The sequence below is a fragment of the Saccopteryx leptura genome, chromosome 12 (assembly GCF_036850995.1).
Source record: "Saccopteryx leptura isolate mSacLep1 chromosome 12, mSacLep1_pri_phased_curated, whole genome shotgun sequence".
Lineage (NCBI taxonomy): Eukaryota > Metazoa > Chordata > Mammalia > Chiroptera > Emballonuridae > Saccopteryx > Saccopteryx leptura.
This window is the reverse complement of record NC_089514.1, coordinates 15726586-15747589: the sequence shown is the minus strand read 5'-3', so window position 1 is coordinate 15747589 and position 21004 is coordinate 15726586. Positions and strand designations below refer to the sequence as shown.

The window sequence follows — 21004 nt, the reverse complement described above, 5'->3', positions numbered from 1 at the left end:
TCTCGACTACTTGGACCTTCCATTTTGGTAACCAGTGAGGTCATCATTAATTACCTCTGTTGCTGTGTGAAATAGGCCTAGGTGGGTGGCCAGGCGTGGACACGGATTTAACAAGCTGCCCGGGCCTTGGGCGCCAAGCTAGGGCGCCTCGTTGCTTCTCCCACAGGCACCTCCTGAGCGTTTCCTCTGGAGACTCGCGGGGCTAGGTATTCAGAGGCGGCCAGTACACAGCAAAGGGTGCGGGAAAGCAGACAAGACTGCTGGGAAGGGCAGAGGATGGGACAGCCTAGAGCAGGGGTCTCAAATTCAACTCAGCATGTGGGCCGCAGAGCAAGATCACAGCCGTTCGGCGGGCCGCACTAGGTCTACAAAAGGCAACTGTTACGCAACACTTTTCTCACTGCAGTTGAAAACAAAAAAATTCAGTACAACAAGCACAATTGTACATGCAGTTTACTCAGTGTCACAAAACGACCAGAAACTGTAGTTCACATCACAACTGCTGTTAACTAAGCTAATATCTAGCTAGGATGCTAGAGAAATGAAAAATACAAGTAGGCCCCTAGGCTTACTTAATTTTATCCAAAATATTTTGAACTTCGTGGATTAGTCTGCGGGCCGCACAAAATTGTTCGGCGGGCCGCGTGCGGCCCGTGGGCCGCGAGTTTGAGACCCCTGGCCTAGAGCCACGTGTCACAGAAAGTCGCCCCGCACACTCTGAAGACGGAGAAACATCCAGAACGCGCTCTTCACACCAGAAGCATCAGGTGTCGCCAGCAGCCATCCACCCACAGCCAAGGGATCCGGGCACTCACCTGAAAAACCGTGGCTGGTGTTCCACGTTCTTTTCTTCCAAGACTCGCCGCCTTTCCCTCTGGAGCTGTTCAATCCTCTGCTTTTGTACCTCAGCTTCTTCTACGTTCCCTTCCTCTAGAAACCTGAGGCGTCGAGGGAAAAAACACAGGGGTCTGCACTCCACAGAAAGAGAATTCTCATTCCTGCTGGAACTGCAAGTGCCCAAACTGGATATCCCCAACGCGTTCCCGTATGTATATAACACCCTTCTCCAACCCTTCAAACAATATTTGGAGGCAGTTAGGGAAGAGAATTATTTTTTGAATTGGCGATCTAGACATGGTTCAAAAAAACTGTATCTTTTGCATAAAAAGTAATTGTCTCTAATTCTTTCTACCTGTTTCCTTCCCAGTCCACCCACCTTCACTGTACCACAGGCAAACCACTGTTACAGTTTCTAGTGCATTCTTCTAGAGATTCTTTACATATAGAAAGCAAGCATTCCTGTAGCTTCTTGCCACTCCCTCCCTTTTGAAACTATAAATGGTAGCACAGTCTGTGCCTTGGTTTCTTTTGTTCTATTTTTTATTTAACAATCCAAGGTGGGGCAAATGTAATTTTACAGTTGTGAGGACGCGAAACACAGAGTCCGTTCTGTATCGTTATTTAGTAATTGTGTTATTTTCCACACGAACAACTGTAAACCAACTTTTCCCTCTCTCTGTATATCTTGGAGCTCTTTCTTGGTAGCATACAGACAACTTCATTTTTAAACAGCTGTATAATTGTCAACTGTGTGGAAATACCTGAATTTATTTAAACTGGTTCCTACTGATAGACATTTGGGATGTTCTCAATTTTTTAATGTTACAATTAATGGGGCAGTGAATGACCGGGTATGTCAGTCATTTTGCACATGGGTTAGTATACCTGGAAGGAGAAATCTCCAGAAGTGAAACTGCTGGGTTAAAAAGTGAGTCTGTAATATATATATATATAGAGTATAACCAAACTGCCCTTTAAGGGGTTTATAGCAATTTATATTGCCAGCAACAATGTTATTAGAGTGCCTTTGCCCCATAGCCTCAGAGCGCACCACGGTTTTGAATCTTCGCCATCCGATAGGTTAAGAAATGGTATGTCAATGGGGTTCTAAAAATTTGCATTTTTTTGAGTGAGACGGATCATCTTTTCATGTTTAAAGCGATATCTGCATTTCTTATTTTGTGAACTGTTCATTTTCTTACGTCAGTTTTTAAAAATGAGTTGAACTTGACTTCTAGAACTCATTCATGAAATGAGGTGCAAATAGAGATTTCTCAGTTTGTTATTTATCTTTTGACTCTGAGTATATATTTTATTTAATAAAGAAGGATGTGTGTCTGTTTAAAAATAGTAAAATTTTACCCCTCCCCTTTTTTTTTCTATCTTGGTTTTGAGTCTTAACCAGAAAGGCCTTAGGGGGAAGGATAATTTTTTCCACCTCACAGAGTAGGAAACTGAGGCTGAGAGACATGAAAAGACTTATGTGTCACGCAGCTTGTTTGCAGCAAGCAGAGAACCACAAGTTAGATCTCAGGGACCCAGAGTAATTCAAATTCTAGGGGTGGAGGAGGTGGATGCCTGTTACTCTTTCGAACATATGGTTTTTTTAAAATTTTAATTGAATTTCCACACAGTTGACAGTTATACAGCTGTTTAAAAATGAAGATGTCTGTATGCTACCAAGAAAGAGCTCCAAGATATACAGAGAGAGGGAAAAGTTGGTTTACAGTTGTTCGTGTGGAAAATAACACAATTACTAAGTAATGATACAAGAACGGACTCTGTGTTTCGCGTCCTCACAACTGTAAAATTACGTTTGCCCCATCTTGGATTGTTAAATTAAAAATAGAACAAAAGAAACCAAGCACAGACTGTGCTACCGTTTATAGTTTCAAAAGGGAGGGAGTGGCAAGAAGCTACAGTAATGCTTGCTTTCTATAGGTAAAGACTCTCTAGCCTGACCGGGCGGTGGCGCAGTGGATAGAGCGTTGGACTGGGATGCGGAAGACCCAGGTTCGAGACCCCGAGGTCGCCAGCTTGAGCGAGGCCTCATCTGGTTTGAGCAAAGCTCACCAACTTGAGCCCAAGGTTGCTGGCTCAAGCAAGGGGTTACTCGGTCTGCTGAAGGCCCGCGGTCAAGGCACGTATGAGAGAAGGCAATCAATGAACAATTGAGGTGTTGCAATGCGCAATGAAAAACTAATGATTGGTGCTTCTCATCTCTCCGTTCCTGTCTGTCTGTCCCTGTCTAACCCTCTCTCTGACTCTCTCTCTGTCTCTGTAAAAACAAACAAACAAACAAACAAACAAAAGAATCTCTAGAAAAAGGTATAAAAATAAACACTCTTTTGCTGTTTTATTAGAAACAGGCTCTACTTATGAGGAAAGTCACGCCACACCCAGATCTAAGCTGGGTCCTGTTCCTTCCACATGACTGCATCCAGTCCCCCGGAACCTCTACTCCTGATGACATTATCTGTCTCTCTCAGGCTCCTCTGGTGCCCCGGGAGCTGTTAACAGTTTTTATTAAAATAAGTTTTACATCTCTGGAGACGAAGACTGAAGAAAAAAAAATCCTTACCTTTGGTCTGGTCTAAATCGAGTGTCAGTAGGTGGCAACAGAGTCTTGGTCAAGGGGTCGAGCTCATTCAATTCTAGTGCGAACTGTGTGAAGCCGTAATACTGCTCATAGCCTTTCGGCATCGGATCTATAAGAAAAAGAGGCCATTCGTTCCTAACTTGCTTGTCATTTATGTCACATTTTAATTCCTTCAACCTTTTCCATCTCAGACCAGCTGTAATTTTTCTCTCTCAGCTCTGAATGCTTCCATGTCTATTAAAATATTCTGGTGAACAGAGAGGGGTTAAATAAGTCCCTGTAAATTTTCCTCTCTGTGAATTTTCTTCTACCTACAAGGATAAGGCCTTCTCTGTGGGGTCACGCAGCACAGTTATAAGATGCTGTGACATTTCTACACTGTTTAAGCTGTAAAAATAATTGGTTACTAAAATCAACATGTTAAAAAGAACTCTGGGTCCCTTTTTCCTAACAAGACTGTCACTCTAGAGAATGCACTTTTCATTTGTGAGACGTTAAATTCTCCTAACACTCTGTCCACTACTAAGATAGTGTTGAACTCCTAGCAAGCGGTCAGTAAACGGTTACACTTTCCTCCACACCTGCCCTCCTCACTAACTCTCGCCCTTCCGAAGCTTACGTATTTTAACTTAGAACCATCTCAGCAAAAAGCCAGGAATAATAAAGATGGATTATGCTGGCAGAAGCACAGCCAGCTGGAACTGAAGGGGAAGAGAAGACGAGACAAGAGGAAGAATGGCTGTTGGACTACAGGCATTCTACGGGACGGGACCACAGAGCCATCCAGCTGCAAGTATGTCATCCTTCAGAGAAGGCGGAGAGTGACTGAAGGTGACTCAGAGATCATCAGGCGGCCACTCCCAGGACAGGCCCAGACTCCATGGGCCCCGGGGGGGCAAGGCTGCCTCCACCTTTCAGAGGGTGAGGCCACAGCCGCAGCTTCAACATGCCGGGCTCCACCCCCCAGAACCTTGGGGGTCCCTGGGGGCAGGGCCACTGCCCCAGGGGACCAGAGCTTAGCCATCGAACCAGAGAGGATTACATCTTAAGATCGGATGGCATTTTTTTTTCCCCCTTGCTAGTTTTAGGCTTGCTTGGGGCTTGTCATCCCTTCCTTTTTCCTGTGTGTCCCTTGTGGAACGCCTCCCCTATGCCTGTCCCACCACTGTATTCTGGAAGCACATTTTAGGTTCACAGGCTCACAGCTGGAGAGACTGAATCGCACCTCAGGCCTCACTCATATCCGATTCTGAGGATATTTAGCCGAGGCTGTGTGGAATTTGGGGTTGGTGCTGAAACGAGAAGACTTTGGGTGGCTGTTGGGATAGAATAGACATATTTGGCACGTAAGAAGGACAGGAATTTGGGGGGGCCAGGGGCAGAACGTTATGGACTGAATGTGTGTATCCGCCCAGAATTCATAAGTTGAAGCCCTACCTACAGTGTGGCTGTATTTAGAGATGGGGGCTCTAAGGAAGTAATGGAGGTTAAATGAGGTCAGAAGGGTGGGGCCCTGACGCGCGGCTGTCTGCGAGCCAGGAGATCCCGCACCAGAGCCCACATTTGCCAACACCTCCATCTTTGGTCTCCCCGCCTCCAGAACTATGAGGAGATAAATTTCTGTGAGTAAGCCACCCAGTCTGGTATTTGTTACAGCAGCACATGCAGGTGTACTGCCTGAGCTTGAATTCCAGCTAAAAGTCAAGGTAAAAATGCCCAAATTTACATATTGAGCAAATCAGACATAGGTCAATAAGATCACCCCTAGTTCATATAAACAAATGCAAATGCTCTCCATGAACTTCTGCAGACCATGTTTTGAAGTTTCAGAAGTCCTTTTTGTCTAATTTCTGTGTATCCCAGGCATGAAAATCTCAGCAAAGCTTTTTAACGTGCCCTCAAAGATCTCTCGCATTCTCCATCCACCAGAGTGAAGACAGTGGTTTTCCTTGGAGATGGGCCAGGGATGCTCACGGCCAAGGCAGAGACGTAGCGCCAGTGAGTGACAATGATGACAAGAATAACAGCTTGTACAGTGTTATTTCATCAAGGGTCTACGTTCACACCCAGAGAGGACGGTAGCTCTCCTCTAAGATGCAGACTTCAAGCAAAGGAAAGTGAATGTGTCACTCGCAGAAACTGACACATGCAGCTAGGACAGCGGCCATGGGTGCCAATTCATTCAACTTTATGGGGACCTCTGCGCCGGAGGGAGATGTGGCTGCTACCCACTGACAGAGACAGCTGGCTGCCGCTTCTACAGTCAGTCATCTCCCTTTCTTACTTGCTAATGGGCAACTGCTCTGGTCAGCTGGCATCGTGCCCACGGTGGGGGATGAGTCTGAACCCATCTGACTCTCTCCTGCCTGCCCAGTTGCTCGGGACTGGCTGTGGGGTGGCTGTGGGGTGGGTGTGGGGTGGGTTTGGATCCATGCCAGGCTGACAAGATGTAAAGACACGTTTGCTGGGGGATCCTAGGAAACACTTCATTCCTGAGAAAAGAGAGGCACAAGTGAAGAAAGCTCTTTTCTCCTTTCTTCCTGCTGAGTGAGCTGTCACGTGGGGGTGATATTGAGTCGTGTTGACCACTTACACCCACGAGAAGAACGGCAGTGCCATATTGGGAGTGACAGATGCACCCTCAATGATCTGTGCTCTTGACACAGGCTAGCTGCCTCTCGTCAACCCTGGGGCCACCCACCGCCTCACTTCTTATTAAGTATTAATACATCTCCTGTGGTGTAAGCCATGATTACAATGGTTTTCTTGTTTTGTTTTGATCAGCCTAAAGCATCCTAATGGTGGCCCCTCAGAACAAGGGTTTTAACATGTGACCACGACCGGGAAACGTAGGTAACCAGATCAGAAGATGAACTAAAGCTTTAAAACGCTCTGGCAACCTGGTATGAAGGTCTGGCTTCTCTAGTCCTCCCCCCACGGCTGCTGCGAGGGCTCGGCATCCTGGTGGCATGACAGAGCAATGACAGTGACCCGTGGTGCTGGACGAAGCTGGGAGACCCCTCAGTCCCGCAGAACCCCCAGGTCACTCCGCTTTCCCAGTGACGTTGTTCTCTTTGTCCTACTCTGGAGTGACTTCTTGTACTCCACTGATCCCCCTTCCTGGTGCCCAGTACGGGCACAATAAGGATGTGTACTGACTGGAAGACTGTGACCGTGGACTAGCAATGGTGAGGAACCCGGGACCTCCCAGCCCAGTAGAGGTATTGTTGATAAGCATGGAAATGAGTCTGAGATACAACCAGGGGAAGGAAAGAACGACGGCTAGTGCCAAGTTCAAAGCAGGCTGGACAAGGCTCCATTGGAGCAAAGATGGCCCGGGCGCTGGGGATGGCTCTGTGGCCTCTGCCCCAGGCGCTAGAGTGGCTCTGGTCGCAACATGGCGACGCCCAGGATGGGCAGAGCATCGCCCCCTGGTGGGCAGAGCGTGGCCCCTGGTGGGCGTGCCAGGTGGATCCCGGTCGGGCGCATGCGGGAGTCTGTCTGACTGTCTCTCCCTGTTTCCAGCTTCAGGAAAAAAAAAAAAATGCAAAGCAGGCTGGAGACCCGGATGGACACTGACGCCCGCCCACCTGCAGCTGCCCTGGCCACGCCCCCAACCCCGCCCCCGCCGGGCGGACAACCCGGGATACTGACTCGCTCTCCACACGCAGGAGGAGGAGGACGCGCCACCGCAGTAGATGCTCTCGTGCCACTTCCCAAAGAGCCGGTGCACAGCTTTCCCACTCTTGTCAAACACCGTGCCCTCAATCTCGCGGGAGTTGGTGCTCCAGTATTTTGCCTAGGAGTCAAAGGGGAGTCATCTGGTTAGTATTTTGGGGTCAACTTATAGATGTTAAGAAGACAAAAAAACAAGGAGAGAAAATGAACCACGAGAATAATTCGACATTGCATATAGTCTGCCAGTTCTGTATTCTTTTTTTTTTTTAATCACAGTTCTAATTATTTAATAAAAATCTATAGCTAACCCTTTATTTATAGTTTACAACTCAATGTACCAAAATTTGATATATGTGTGTATGTGTAAGGTACATTTCCCCCTACTTTTTCTACATGCAGAATAAGAAAAGCTCAGTTCTTCTCCATCAGGCAAGAAGTATGGCTGGCCTTACGTCCCCACTTCTGCCTGGGACAGCTGTCCCCTGGCTCTCACTGTGGCTCTCTACTGTAATTTAAAAGAAATGTAATTTTTTTTCTATGAAGGAACAAGTCGGTCTTTTGTAAACCAATTAAGGTGGCTGTTTTGACAACCAACAAATTTTCAGTTCCTTCTATCATTTCCCCCTTCCAAAATCTAGATCTGTTCATACAACCCACAGGAACCTTACACAACCCTTATTCGCATTGTGGTTTGTCCGGGTCTGAGACCAGCTCAGCTCAGCTCAACCTGGTGGTGTTTAAACAGTACTCCGTCGTTCCCAGCAGAGGGCGCTCCACTCCCTACACTTGATGTTTTCCCTCCAAATCTCCCAATTACCTGGCTGCCCTTAAAAAACTCCCTGCTAAAAAAGGACAAAGCATTACTCCATAAATCAAAAATCCTAGTCCTATTTTCAGCCAAAATAGAATCCATATTTGGAAACCAATAAAGTTGAGTGGCGTTTTCAGGCCATATTCTGATGGGTTGGCTTCCTCATTCCAAGTCTGTGGCAAATACGGGAGAAGCGGAGTAACTCAGCCTCTCGACCTGGGTCCGAAATGTAAAAATGAGGGGAAAAGATATAAACACTGCTCTGCCCTCCTCAGTTTATTCCAAAGCAGGAGTCAGATCTAGGTTTTTTTTTCTTTACAGGTATTTGTCAATAAATCCAATGGTGGCAGCAGGAAGGGACACCCCAGAGGGAGGCCGTCCTGTTCCCCATGTAACACAGCCGCTTTCAGGTTCAACACCCAAAACACGGTTCTAACTCCTCTCACCTCTCAAGGCTACAAAGGTCTACCCTCGGGCCCACGGGGACCAGTACCAGGTGGGTGGCAGACAGGAGTCACGCACATTTCCTCAGGGAAAAGGCTGAGAACTAGGTGCGCTGACCCAGGGCAGGGGGGGGGGGGGGGGAAGGATTCCTGCTCCAGGCTGCCTTTGGCTTCTTTTTTTGTGGAGGGTTTTAGATGAAGCTTTCAATTCGGGGCCATTTTTATTCTATGCCAAGTCACGACTAGCTTTCTGTCTGACTCCAACCCAGTTGGACTTATAGGGAAGAGCCCAGTCCACCTCTCCGTAATGTCCCCCACCAGCGACAGGAGGTACAGAGAGGTACCCCACCAAATTCCACAATTGGAACCTAACGTCTCGGCTTAGAATTTTTATTTTAATTCAGTGCAAATACTGTTTTTGAGGAAGGTTATACTTTAAGGCCATTTTAAGTAGTTTTCTGTTTTTTTTTTTCCATTTTTTCAAAGCTGGAAACGGAGAGACAGTCAGACAGACTCCGGCATGCGCCCGACCGGGATCCACCCAGCACGCCCACCATGGGGCCGACGCTCTGCCCACCAGGGGGCAACGCCCCGCCCCTCCGGGGTGTCACTCTGTCGCATCCAGAGCCATTCTAGCACCTGAGGCAGAGGCTACAGAGCCATACTCAGTGCCTGGGCCATCTTTGCTCCAATGGAGCCTTGGCTGCGGGAGGGGAAGAGAGAGACAGAGAGGAAGGAGAGGGGGAGGGGTAGAGAAGCAGACGGGCGCCTCTCCTGTGTGCCCCGGCCGGGAATCGAACCCGGGACTCCCGCACGCCAGGCCGATGCTCTACCGCTGAGCCAACTGGCCAGGGCCTTAAGTAGTTTTTTTAACAGGAAGAGGAAATCTGAGGAGGAAGAGAGTTAGGAGGGCTCCGCACAGGGCAGGCGGGAGGGGAGGCAGCCCACCGCCTGCTTCCTGCCTCAGGCCAGTCTGGCCGTTCACCCTGTGGCTGGGCCTCTGCCAGGAGCCAGGCACCCTCTCTGGGCGTCAGGCTACAGCCATGCTCAGGGCAGGCCAGGCTTTAGCTTCTCGGGAGCCAGGAATGGCAAGGAGGGTGTGGGGAACAGAAAATAAACAGGGAAGCCATCAGGGAGCGAGCTGACTACAGACAGTAACAAAAACTGAAGAAAATGGGATATGACAGAGAGTGACTAACAGGATGGGGCAGGCGACAGAAGGATCTGGGGAGAGGGGTTCAAGCTGAGAAAATGAGGGGAGAGAGGGGGGGGGTAGTGTGGTCAGAGGCCAGTGAGGGCGGACAGGGACACAGGGCCGGGAGGAGCTGGGGGTGGAGAACAGTGAGGGTGCTGTGTGCGTGCACGTGCACGCCTGCGTGGCCTTGAAGGGCAGGCTGCGGAGGGCCAGCCGGGCAGGGCTGTGGGCTGTTGTAAGGACGCACGCTTTCACTGCGAGAAAGATGGAAGCTGTCAGAGGAGCTGGGCAAATATGATACAACTTCCATTTTTGAAAAACACTGTGGTAAAACATACATAACAAAATGTACCATTTTAACCATTTCCAAGTGTACAATTCAGTGGCATCAAGAGCATCATAACGTTGTGCAACCATCCCCCCTTCTATCTTTCCAGAAACTTTTCATCTTCCCAGACTGAAACTCTGCCCATTCGACAAGAGCTCCCCACGCCCACTCCCCGGAGCCCTGGCCTCTGCCGTTCCACTTCTGTCTCCACGGCTCTGACCGCTCTGGGGACCGCGTAGGAATGGAACCATACAGTGTTTGTCCTTTTGTGTCTGGGTGACTTCACTCAGCAGAATGTCTTCAAGGTTCATCCACGTTGGAGCACTACGACTTGTGTTTGGAAAGGTCCCTCTGGCTCTGCCCTGAGGACAGAGCTGAGGGGAGGCGGGTGGAGGGGTGGAGGGCAGGAAGCCAGCAGGAGCCATGGCCCTGGTCCCGGTCCCAGTGAGACAGGTGGGGCAGGGCGGGGAAGCCTGGCCTTGCTTGTCTGCTGGCACAAAAGCAAATGTGACGAGCTCCCCAGATCCCAGTGCCCGAGGCCCGGCTGTGCCAAGGCCTTGCCAGGGTCAGGCCCCCAGGGCCACCGCTCACCTTTATAAAGTTCACCTTGCAGTAGCAGGAGTCATCACTCAGGTTCCTGATGACAATCTCTCCGTAGTGCTCGATCCACCTCTGCCCGCTCAGGATGTTGTGGATGCAGGAGGTGACTTTGTTCCATTCAAAATGGTCCCCAAAACTAGAGGAGGAAAGGGGAGAGGAATGGTTCCCAGAGAACCAGAGCCAGCAGCAAATGCAAGCAAGCACTGCTGTTTCAAAAACAAGTCATGTAACCAACGCCTCCCGAGGACGCGCTGAGGGTTTGCTCTCCAGGGAGGCGCACCTGCCACGGAAGACAACTGCCCTCAGACTCAGCACTCCGGAAGCTGCCTGCGGCCTCGTGACAGCCGGTGACCTCCTGGGACAACCCACTCCCTCCTTTGACACAGGAGGGAACCGAGAGCTTGACGTCACTTGTCTAACGTCCCCAAACAAGGGAAGGGAAGTGGCAATGGAAGGTGTAGGGGTTTCTCACAATCTGCTCTCTCTCCTCACACATACATGCGTGCACACATATGTATGTGCGGATGTAGATGCACATATATGTGTACACACATGTATCTGATACGTAAATCTGAAGATACATATATATCTTTTACAGTGAGAAAGTATTCAGACACTGCTTACAGAGGTAAATAGTAATTATGAGGATGACAGTAATAAGATCAAACGCTTACACGGCACAGACCCTGTGCCAAGCACTATTTTATGTGCTTTGCGTATATTATCTGGTTCACCTTCACAACAGTCCTATGACGTAGACGGTCCATCATCCCCAGTTCACAGATGACAGCCCTGGAGAGGGGGAAGGCTGGGCACCCCCAGGGTCTGCAGCCGGCAGGTGGCAGAGGGTGAGCTCAGAGCCCGGCAGCCTGGCTCCAGAGGCCGTTTTGTGTCATGACTAAGTAGGAACGGTCCCTGGAAGATCAAGGCCCTATCGTTCTTATAGGAATTTTGACAGTGAGGCATGACAACACTGTTCAAGAAAAACCACCATTCTTAATTTTGTTAGAAAGTAGAAATGAGTTTTTTAAAGGTGTCTTTTCAGGGGACTTTGGTCTGCAGGAAGCATTTTCATTTGAAAGAATAAAATGTGAGGTTGTCAATAATAAGGAACATTTGAACTTACTGTCAAATGGGTTTTAAAAACAGCAGACACTCAACACCTTGGGGGACAGTGGGCATTCTATTCCTAAAGATGCTTTCTTGGCCCTAACTTCTAGAAAGTTCCTGACCACAGAAGGACTTACGCTGGCAGAGTCACATGGGTTACGCCGATGGGAACAATTTCCATGGATTTGCCCCAGAATTTGTTTTTCCATCTCACGTCTGGAATGAAATGAAACCAAATATTACATGTGCGGCAGGAGAGCTAGGTAGGTCAGCGTTCTTAGACTGCATAAATGATCAGTTGTGAGACAGAGCAATCTCTCCATAATAAACCAGTTATCATACAGGATAACTTCTTATTCTCTATAAGGACTACCAGGAACAGAACCTGGAAAACTGAAATGAGAAGATGAAGTCCCTCCCTTGGGAGAACTCACAGGTTAGAACTGGGTATGCTGTAAGGTGAACGGGAGCCAGGGAGGAGTGACCGATCGACACGCGTGGGAAAAGCATCAGAAGAGGCTTGTCTAAGGGGCCACTAAGACTGGGCTTTAGAGACCAAGCAGGAGTTCACCAGGCACAGCAAACGCGATTGAAGACGGAAGATATAGTTTGTTCAAGGGTGGGGTGGGGTGGGGCACCTGGTGTGTCTCGGTCCTATGGGTCTCAGAAAGCAAACGCGATTGAAGACGGAAGACATAGCTTGTTCAAGGGGGGGGGGGGGGCACCTGGTGTGTCTCGGTCCTATGGGTCTCAGATTGTCCAGAGAGAAGACTGGAAAGACAGATCGGGTACAAAACACAGCGGGCTCTACAGCCTGGCTAGGAAGTCTGTTCAGTGTGCACTGGGAGAAAATGAGGTATTTGTTTGGACAGAGAACTGATGTCAGCAGATAAAGACTCTGCAGAGACAGCTGGCAGAAAGGTGAAGAATGGCACAGCAGCAGAAGAGATGAGAAGCAGGTGACAAGTTACAAAGCGACGGTAGTCGCTTGCTCAAGGTAAACTAGGATGAAGTGAACCAGGACAGGCGTGGTGGGGATGCAGTGGGAAGTAATGATCCCAGAACCATCGAAGAAGTAGAAATCTTATTAGGCGGCAAATTAGATGCAGATTTTGAATTACAGGGAGAATTTGTGGATGATTACAGACTTTTTAAATTTTCACGAAGGGTGGTGCCAACAGGGGCCAGGGAATAGACACAGAGAGGCAGAGACAGCTCTCTCTTTGGCTAAACTGATGTCATTTCAGACCACGGGGGAGGAGAGGTGAAAACAGGGAGGCCAGTAGGGGCCACAGCCACAGTCTAGGAGAGAGTGGGCTGGGACCAGGAAGCCCCTGGCCACACATTACATGATTCCATTTACATGAAATATCCAGAATAGGTAAATTTATAAGGACAGAGACTAGGTTAGCGGCTAAGGATAGAAGAGGCTCATGGAAATTGGAATTTGGGGTGGGGAGGATATTTACTAAATTGTTTGTTTGTTTGTTTTAAGTGATGAAAATGTTATAAAATTGATTGTGGTGATGATTGTACAACTCTGTGAATACACAAAAAACCATTGACTATCTCAATAATGCTGCTACAAAAAGAAAAGATGACTGGCTGTTTAAAGCAAAAACAGCAGCAATGGCCTGACTAGACGGTGGCACAGTGGATAGAGCATCGGACTGGGATGCGGAGGACCCAAGTTCGAGACCCTGAGGTCACCAGCTTGAGCGCGGGCTCATCTGGTTTGAGCAAAGCTCACCAGCTTGAGCCCAAGGTCACTGGCTTGAGCTTGGGTTCACTCGGTCTGCTGTAGCCCTCCAGTCAAAGCACATATTGAGAAAGCAATCAATGAACAACTAAGGAGCCACAACGAAGAATTGATGGTTCTTATCTCTTTCCCTTCCTGTCTTTCTGTCCCTGTCTCTCTCTCTGACTCTCTGTCTCTGTCACAAAAACAAAACAAAACAAAACAGCAGCAATGTATTGCCAGGTTTAAAACATACATGAGTTAAATGTACGTCTACAACAACACAAAAAGGTTGGGAGAGGAAAATGGAAGTATATTTTGTAAGTTTCTTATAATACAGACGAAGTGGCATATTACTGGAAGGTAGATTGTGATACATTAAATATATATAATAAGAATACTAAAGTAACAACCAAGCAATGAAACAAAGAGGCTTAACTAATAAGCCAATAAAGGAGATATATGGGAAGCATAGAAAGTACGCAGTCCAAAAGAAGGCAAGAAAAAAAGAAAAAGGGAAACAACAAACAGAAAACAAGAGGCCAGATATAAACCCAACTACATCAGTAATCACAATAAATATAAACGGCCTAGACACCTTAATTAAAATGCAGAGAAATGTCAGATTGGATTTATAAAACAAGATTTGGGAGCCATGGGCCTATGGGAACAGGTGGAACTGCCACCAAAAGGCTGATGAGCCTGACCAAGCGGTGGCGCAGTGGATAGAGTGTCGGACTGGGATGCAGAGGACGCAGGTTCGAGACCCCGAGGTCGCCAGCTTGAGTATGGGCTCATCTGGTTTGAGCAAAAAAAAAAAAAAAAGCCCATCAGCTTGAACCCAAAGTCGCTGGCTCCAGCAAGGGGTTCCTCGGTCTGCTGAAGGCCAGCGGTCAAGGCATGTATGAGAAAGCAATCAATGAACAACTAAGGTGTTGCAACGCGCAATGAAAAACTAATGATTGATGCTTCTCATCTCTCTCCATTCCTGTCTGTCTGTCCTTGTCTATCCCTCTCTCTGACTCACTCTCTGTCTCTGTAAAAAAAAAAAAAAAAAAAAAAAAAGGCTGATGAGTAGAAAGAAAAGGAAGCCGAGGAGAAAACTGAGTAAGGGAAGGCGCACTCAGGAACGACTTGGAAAAGACCCTTCCCGTTATGTAACCCATAACAATAAAGTACTTACAAGGTCAATGACACTTAGCAATTAGGAGTTTAGGGAGCTTATGAGAATTATTTTCGGGCTTTTAGCAAAGGTCAGAGAAGTTTCTAATCAAGCTTAATTTCTAAACTTTAGTAGCAAAGATTCAGAAAAGAAACCAGAGTACCTATAACCTAAACTGGTAAAATTGTCTCCAAAGAGGAACCAATGTGCAGAAAGAATTTTATTTATTTATTTTTTTTACAAAATACTCTTTCATATCTTTTAAATTTTATAGATGTATTTTTTTAAAAGGGAATGTGGCAAATCAGGTGTTATTACTGTTAGCAGAGAAAAACATTTTGAAGACTAACGTGGACCTGTTGATGGAAAACCCAGGACGCTCCCAGTTTCTTTCCATAGTGTACTCTGACTTGTGAGTAAATGAGTGAAGTTACTTCATCCATTTAGGAAAGATTGGTAGCCTTATTTACACTGCAGAACAACCCATACCCTCCCAAATCCAAAACAGAAATTGAATATAAGAAGAAACTTCAAATTGATAAAATAAAAAAAAAAGTCAGCCACGTAAAGTGCTTTGACAGATAAAATTTAAAAGTTTAAAAGCAAAAACCCCTCTGCTATCTAAGCTCTGATAAATAACTGCCAATATTTTGTGTCTTTTGAAATGCAAGGCATTTCAAGTCCCTATGGAATAAGATAGGGAAAATGTCACAGGATTAAACGGCGGCGACCCGAAGATTGAGAACTTTTTTTTTTTAAATTTTATTCATTTTAGAGAGGAGAGAGAAAGAGAGAGAGAGAGAGACAGAAAGGGAGAGAGAGAGGAGAGAGAGACAGAGAGAGAAGGTGGGGAGGAGCTGGAAGCATCAACTCCCATATGTGCCTTGACCAGGCAAGCCCAGGGTTTCGAACCAGCGACCTCAGCATTTCCAGGTCAACGCTTTATCCACTGCGCCACCACAGGTCAGGCTGACTGAGAACTTTTTTAAAAAAAGGAACCACTAAGTTATCCCTCCTGGCTCCTCAATTGTGTATTAGACAAACATGAGTTACTGTTCGGAGACCCAGCAAGAACATGAGCAGATCCTTACAGCAAGCCCACCTATAGTCTTAACAAGCATTCAACAGCAGTTCCTTAATACAATAAATCTAGAACATCACCAACAAAAGGTGGGGGCCAAATACATAAGCACATTACCTTGCCAGAAAACAAAATTTTCGGACTCCGCATGACATGCTGAGATAGGTGGGTGGTGGCTGACCTGATAGGGACAAGGGACAAAAACAAACAAACAATTAGTAACTTCTGTGCCTTGTGGAGTCCATTCTCTCTCTCTTGCCTTGAGATGTAACAATGCCCACTGTCTAAGTCAGCGGTTCTCAACCTGTGGGTCACGACCCCAGCAGGGTCGCCTAAAGCCATCGGGAAATACATAATGCCTATCAGGTATTTACATTCCAAATCATAACTGTAGCAAAATTACAGTTATGAAGTAGCCACCAAAATTATTTTTTGGTTTGGGGTCACCGCAACATGAGGAACTGTATTGCGGGGTCACGGCATTAGAAAGGTTGAGAACCACTGGTTTAAGTGAATGAACGCTTTGTTAGTTTTCTTTCAACAAATCTGTCCTTAAGAACGTGCTCCCAATACAAACAGTTCCCAGTGGCTCACATTCTTTAGAGATGAGAAGACACTGGGTGAAGAGAAGCCTCTGGAAGCCTCAGAAAGCAGCGGCCAAGTGGCAAGTGCTGAGGACAGAGACATGCTTTGAAAGGCGTGAAAATAAGAACGGGGACACACAAGGGCTGCCACTCATAAACCCTATGATCTGACATCGGCTACTTGTGCCAAAATCCCCATTAGCTGTCCAGAAAGTACTTGCACTTAATTAAATGATCAAATCATAAGTATTTTTAAATGCTACAGGTAAGCAACACAAAACCTGACTATGGAAACAAGACCAGTTAGTGAGTCTACTGCAATAATCCCAGTCACTGATGATGGTGGCTTGGCCATGGCGGCCGACACCAGGGGTGGGGGAGGCAATGAAAACGTCTGGCTTTGGAGGGAGGGCTTCTGCACGAAGACCCCAGGATTTGCTGATGGATAGGGTGGGGATTATAACAGAATGAGTTGTTAAGAACGATGCCAAGGATATTGGCTGGATTTGGGAGAAAATGCTCTTGCCAATTATTTTCTCTTCCCCTGTGTTCAGAGTTAAATGATTATTTGATAAACACATGGGTTCTTACAAAAAAACAAACAAACAAAAACCCAACACACACACACACACACACACACACACACTAAGACTTGGCCTAGAAATGGAGAAGCACTGGTTTAGCCACCTTACATTTGATTTACTGCAAGTTTTATGTGAGCAGCTTGAATTTCCCCTCTGATGTCTTTATATAAGATGCTACTTTGATCAGTAGTAAACAGCTCTGCCTCCCAGTAGATAAAAGAACTATTCAGAGAAGTTAGTGTGCACAGAAAGAAGTGATGGGTATGATTATTTATAATCTGTTTAAGAATAGACAGAGTTCTGATGAGTCACAGGAAAGGAAGAAAGGCTGAGCCCATAGAGCAAAGGAAAAAAAACCACTTCGGTTGAAATGCTTGCATTTTAGTAACTTTCAGTAACTCCATTCAGCTTTTCTGTTGCAAACTCTCGAGAGAGGATGTGGCAGGGTGGGTAAATGGTTAACATGACCGAAACAGCCATCTGACAACTGAAGTTTCAGGTAATTAGGAAAAGCCACTTTTAGGTAACAGCTTAATTGCATATCCTAAAATTAGACACCAAGCCTTTCCCGAAGGTGCACAGAGGAGGAAAGCTATCCGCTCTGAGTTTTCTGGGCTCCCAGTCACCAGTGACGCTCAAAGCCTGTGTGTGTGCTCTGCGCCTGGCAGCAGGAGAGGCCAGTGAGCAGTAATCCTCTGTTCCCCGAGGAGAGAAAGGAAACCCTTTCCTCCCGAAGTCCCCCTCTTCTGGGCTGAGTTAGAAAGCCAGGGCTGAGTCAGATTTCTGGGCACAAAGGAAGCGCCTTCCTGGAGGTGGCAGGACATATGACAGGGGTGGTTCTAATTTACTCCTGAATGTACTTCAGCCACAAAGGTCACCCGCCAGCCCACATGGGAGTCGGGAGGATGAAAGCTTTCAGTGACAACGACAGACAAAAATCCCATAGTCTGAACAGTACACAAAAGGCTGTTTTCACATCGGCAGCTGATAAACCCAGCAGCTCTGAGCACAGCAACTAAACCTATAAAAGAGACACCACCGCCCCAAAAAAGGTGATGGAGAGGAGACACGGAAGTGGAAACGGAGGGCGTTAGCTGAGGGGTCCTGGAAGATGCTGACACCCCCAGCCACGGTCTCCTCACCTGTAACTGAGCCTCACTTACCTGCCACATGGTGGGTATTTTGAGGATCAAGTAAAATCCTGTATGAGTCTGAGAAGCAGAAAGCACCCAGCACTCCTAGCATTTAACTGTTATGAGGAATATTTGAACAGCAAGCCTTTTCTGTTTTCTGACCACATGAGTCATGTAGACATTGCATTTTGGGGTCTTTTAGATGAGACACAGCATAGCTGGATGTAGCTGAACTCTGGAAAGTAGCACTTATTTCAACCTCCCTGACCACTGACCACTGACCGCTTCGAACACCCACATATGTACCAAAGCCACAAACCCCAGGCCTTGGAGGCAAGAGACGTACATCCCTTTTCAACTGTTGCCTAGAAAACACTGTAGAAAAGCCAAGTTACCCGTCTTACTGACCAGGGACTTCACTTGGCTAAAATGGTCATTTGAAGGGTCCTTCCCAGCTTATGATGTTAATCATTCAGTGACCCCTACTCATTGTAGAGGTACAAGAAAGCTAAGAAGCCCCCAAGCTCTGAAAGCTGAAGAATGTCACCTACACAAAACAGACGAGGGTCAAGTCATGCTGTCTTCATGAAGCCAGACTCTGTCTACCGGGCTGGAAGCAGAAAGAGCCGCACCGGCAGGTACCAGCACGGGGCAGAAGCAATGCTCTGGGTCTCTATAGCTGCATTAAAATAGAAGGCCTTCATCCACACCAGGTGTCCATTACACAAGGGCAGGTGAGGGAGCCGGGGAGACATAACTGATGTGTCCCCTGCCCACCAGTAAAAGGAGGCGCCAGCCAAAGCTCCTCCCACTCCTTGGGGCACGTGGGCAGCCTGGCACTTCGGGGCGGACAGCCACCTCTCTCCCTCACGATCACAATTTCGGCTGCCCGAGTAATCTATGGGGGACCTATACCTGGTCGTGCTCATCAAGGCCTCCTGGTCCCCGTGGCAGGGCTACTTGTCACAGTAAATGCATATAGTAGCATTCTAGTTTATGTCATCAGTCTCTGGTAACCTTAGCTAGGGTGACTCTGTCCCTGAGAGACTCATGCATTCTTGGGTGTATTAAAAGAATCAACCATCTAAAGCCGTAAAGCCAAGCTCCAGACACAGGACGTAGCTCTGCCGTGCGTGACCAGGATCGGTGTGCTGTCCTGGTGAAGCAGGCTGGGGGACTGCTGGTGGCCTCACGACTGGCTTTCTGGCGGACACACACCGACGACATGATGGCCCCCTTCAAACCACCTGAATTAGTAGTGTAGATATAGTATATCTTATTTCTACACTTCTCTTACTGTTCTTAACATTGTATATTTAAGAACAGGTAGGCCCTGGCCGGTTGGCTCAGCGGTAGAGCGTCGGCCTAGCGTGCGGAGGACCCAGGTTTGATTCCCGGCCAGGGCACACAGGAGAAGCGCCCATTTGCTTCTCCACCCCTCCGCCGCGCTTTCCTCTCTGTCTCTCTCTTCCCCTCCCGCAGCCAAGGCTCCATTGGAGCAAACATGGCCCGGGTGCTAGAGTGGCTCTGGTCGCAACATGGCGATGCCCAGGATGGGCAGAGCATCGCCCCCTGGTGGGCAGAGCGTCGCCCCATGGTGGGCGTGCCGGGTGGATCCCAGTCGGGCGCATGTGGGAGTCTGTCTGACTGTCTCTCCCTGTTTCCAGCTTCAGGAAAAAAAAATGGAAAAAAAAAAAAAAAAAAAAAAAAAAGAACAGGTAAAAGTTGCCTTTCAACGTAAGAACAGTAACCGTGTGCTGAATGAATGTGCGTATCCTCAGTGCAGTAACACTCTACGCGTCAGTGTATTATTTCCCTTAAGCCTTACTGCTATCTATCTATGAGCTAAGCATTACATTTTAGTTTATAAAAAAACAACTGTGGCTCACAGAGTTTAAGTAACTCATACAAGGCTACTCAGAGTAAGTGGTGGAATCAGGATTTGAAAACAGGTCTGTATTATACCCGGAACACCTTATGCTACCGATAATGACCAGATCTCTTTCTGGCTTATTCCTGGGGATCCGGTTCACAGGACGAGGTTATGTAATGCTCTCTCCATCTCTGTGCACACATGCCACCACAGGTGACACACAGCAGGTCCTGGATTTGCCCTTGCCCCCTTTAGGGGCTCATGGAGACGAAGCTTAGCTTTAGACAAGCTCACGTTACTGTTACTATTGTTTCTGATAGCTATTCATCCTGTCCTGATTGTCGGCTATAGTTTGGGGCTATTTTTGGCCTTTATTTTTTTCACATGAATGCATAGAATGCCATGGCAACCCAAAGTTATATTTTCATTTATTCTCATTCCATTTTAGGTTCAGGACTTAAATAACACAGTTAATTTTGAACCAGATTATCTTATCCCTCTGACTGATTTAACCCCTTATCTCCTCGATATCTATGTTTAATTTCTCATTTTAGCTTCTAACTGGAAAGCTACTGAAAATGTGCTTTGGGATTACTGGGTATCCATTTCCCTTTGAGTTTCAGAAAACACTGCTTGTAATTCACAGTGAAGACAAGCTCCATCTTCCGCAGCCTCTCACACCCTCTTCCCCCCGCTACCCCCAGAATGCACACCCATGGATAAAGACGGCTGTGGGCAGACGGGAAAGGGAATAATATTTTAGCAAACCCCACCCCTTTCCCTTCAGTTTTCTAAGAATTGGGAGAAAAAAAAATATATCAAAGCAATTCTGTTTAATGTTTCCAGGGTGACATTTAGGGACATAGAAGACATGTTTGCTAGTCTCCTTAGCCAGGGGGAGGGGAGAATTGTTTTTTTATTTTTATTTTCAGTATCTCTGCAGCCCATTTTAGCTGAGCAATTCCTTATCGACAGATATTTTGGACATTGCCAGTATCACACTGTTGCAAACCATGCCGTCAGGCATCAGTACCGAGAGCAAACACTTGCATCACGCTTTTCCCTTCCTGCGTCAGGCACTGGTCTAAGTGCCCTGCAGAGAGGAGCTCACTGAGTCCTTACGAAGCCATCTGAGGTCTGCGCCGTTAGCGTCACCTCCACTTTCAGGAGGGACTGAAGCACAGAGAGGTTAAGCACCCTGCCCTGGGTTACAGGCCTAGTACGAGGTAGAGCTGAAATGTAAAC

At 47.3% G+C, this 21004-nt stretch overlaps 1 protein-coding gene across 6 annotated transcripts in view; it reads right to left on the bottom strand.

Annotated features, from left to right (window-relative positions):
* OSBPL3 (oxysterol binding protein like 3) overlaps nt 1-21004 on the bottom strand; it is a 195086-nt gene that overhangs the window by 7595 nt on the left and 166487 nt on the right. For all 6 annotated transcript variants that reach the window (XM_066354321.1, XM_066354319.1, XM_066354324.1 and 3 more), the window contains 6 exons: nt 15703-15766; nt 11742-11820; nt 10486-10630; nt 7094-7238; nt 3422-3548; nt 816-938 (listed from right to left, as the gene is read on the bottom strand). In XM_066354321.1, coding sequence (XP_066210418.1) covers nt 816-938; nt 3422-3548; nt 7094-7238; nt 10486-10630; nt 11742-11820; nt 15703-15766 — 683 coding nt within the window. The remainder of the gene's footprint in view (nt 1-815; nt 939-3421; nt 3549-7093; nt 7239-10485; nt 10631-11741; nt 11821-15702; nt 15767-21004) is intronic.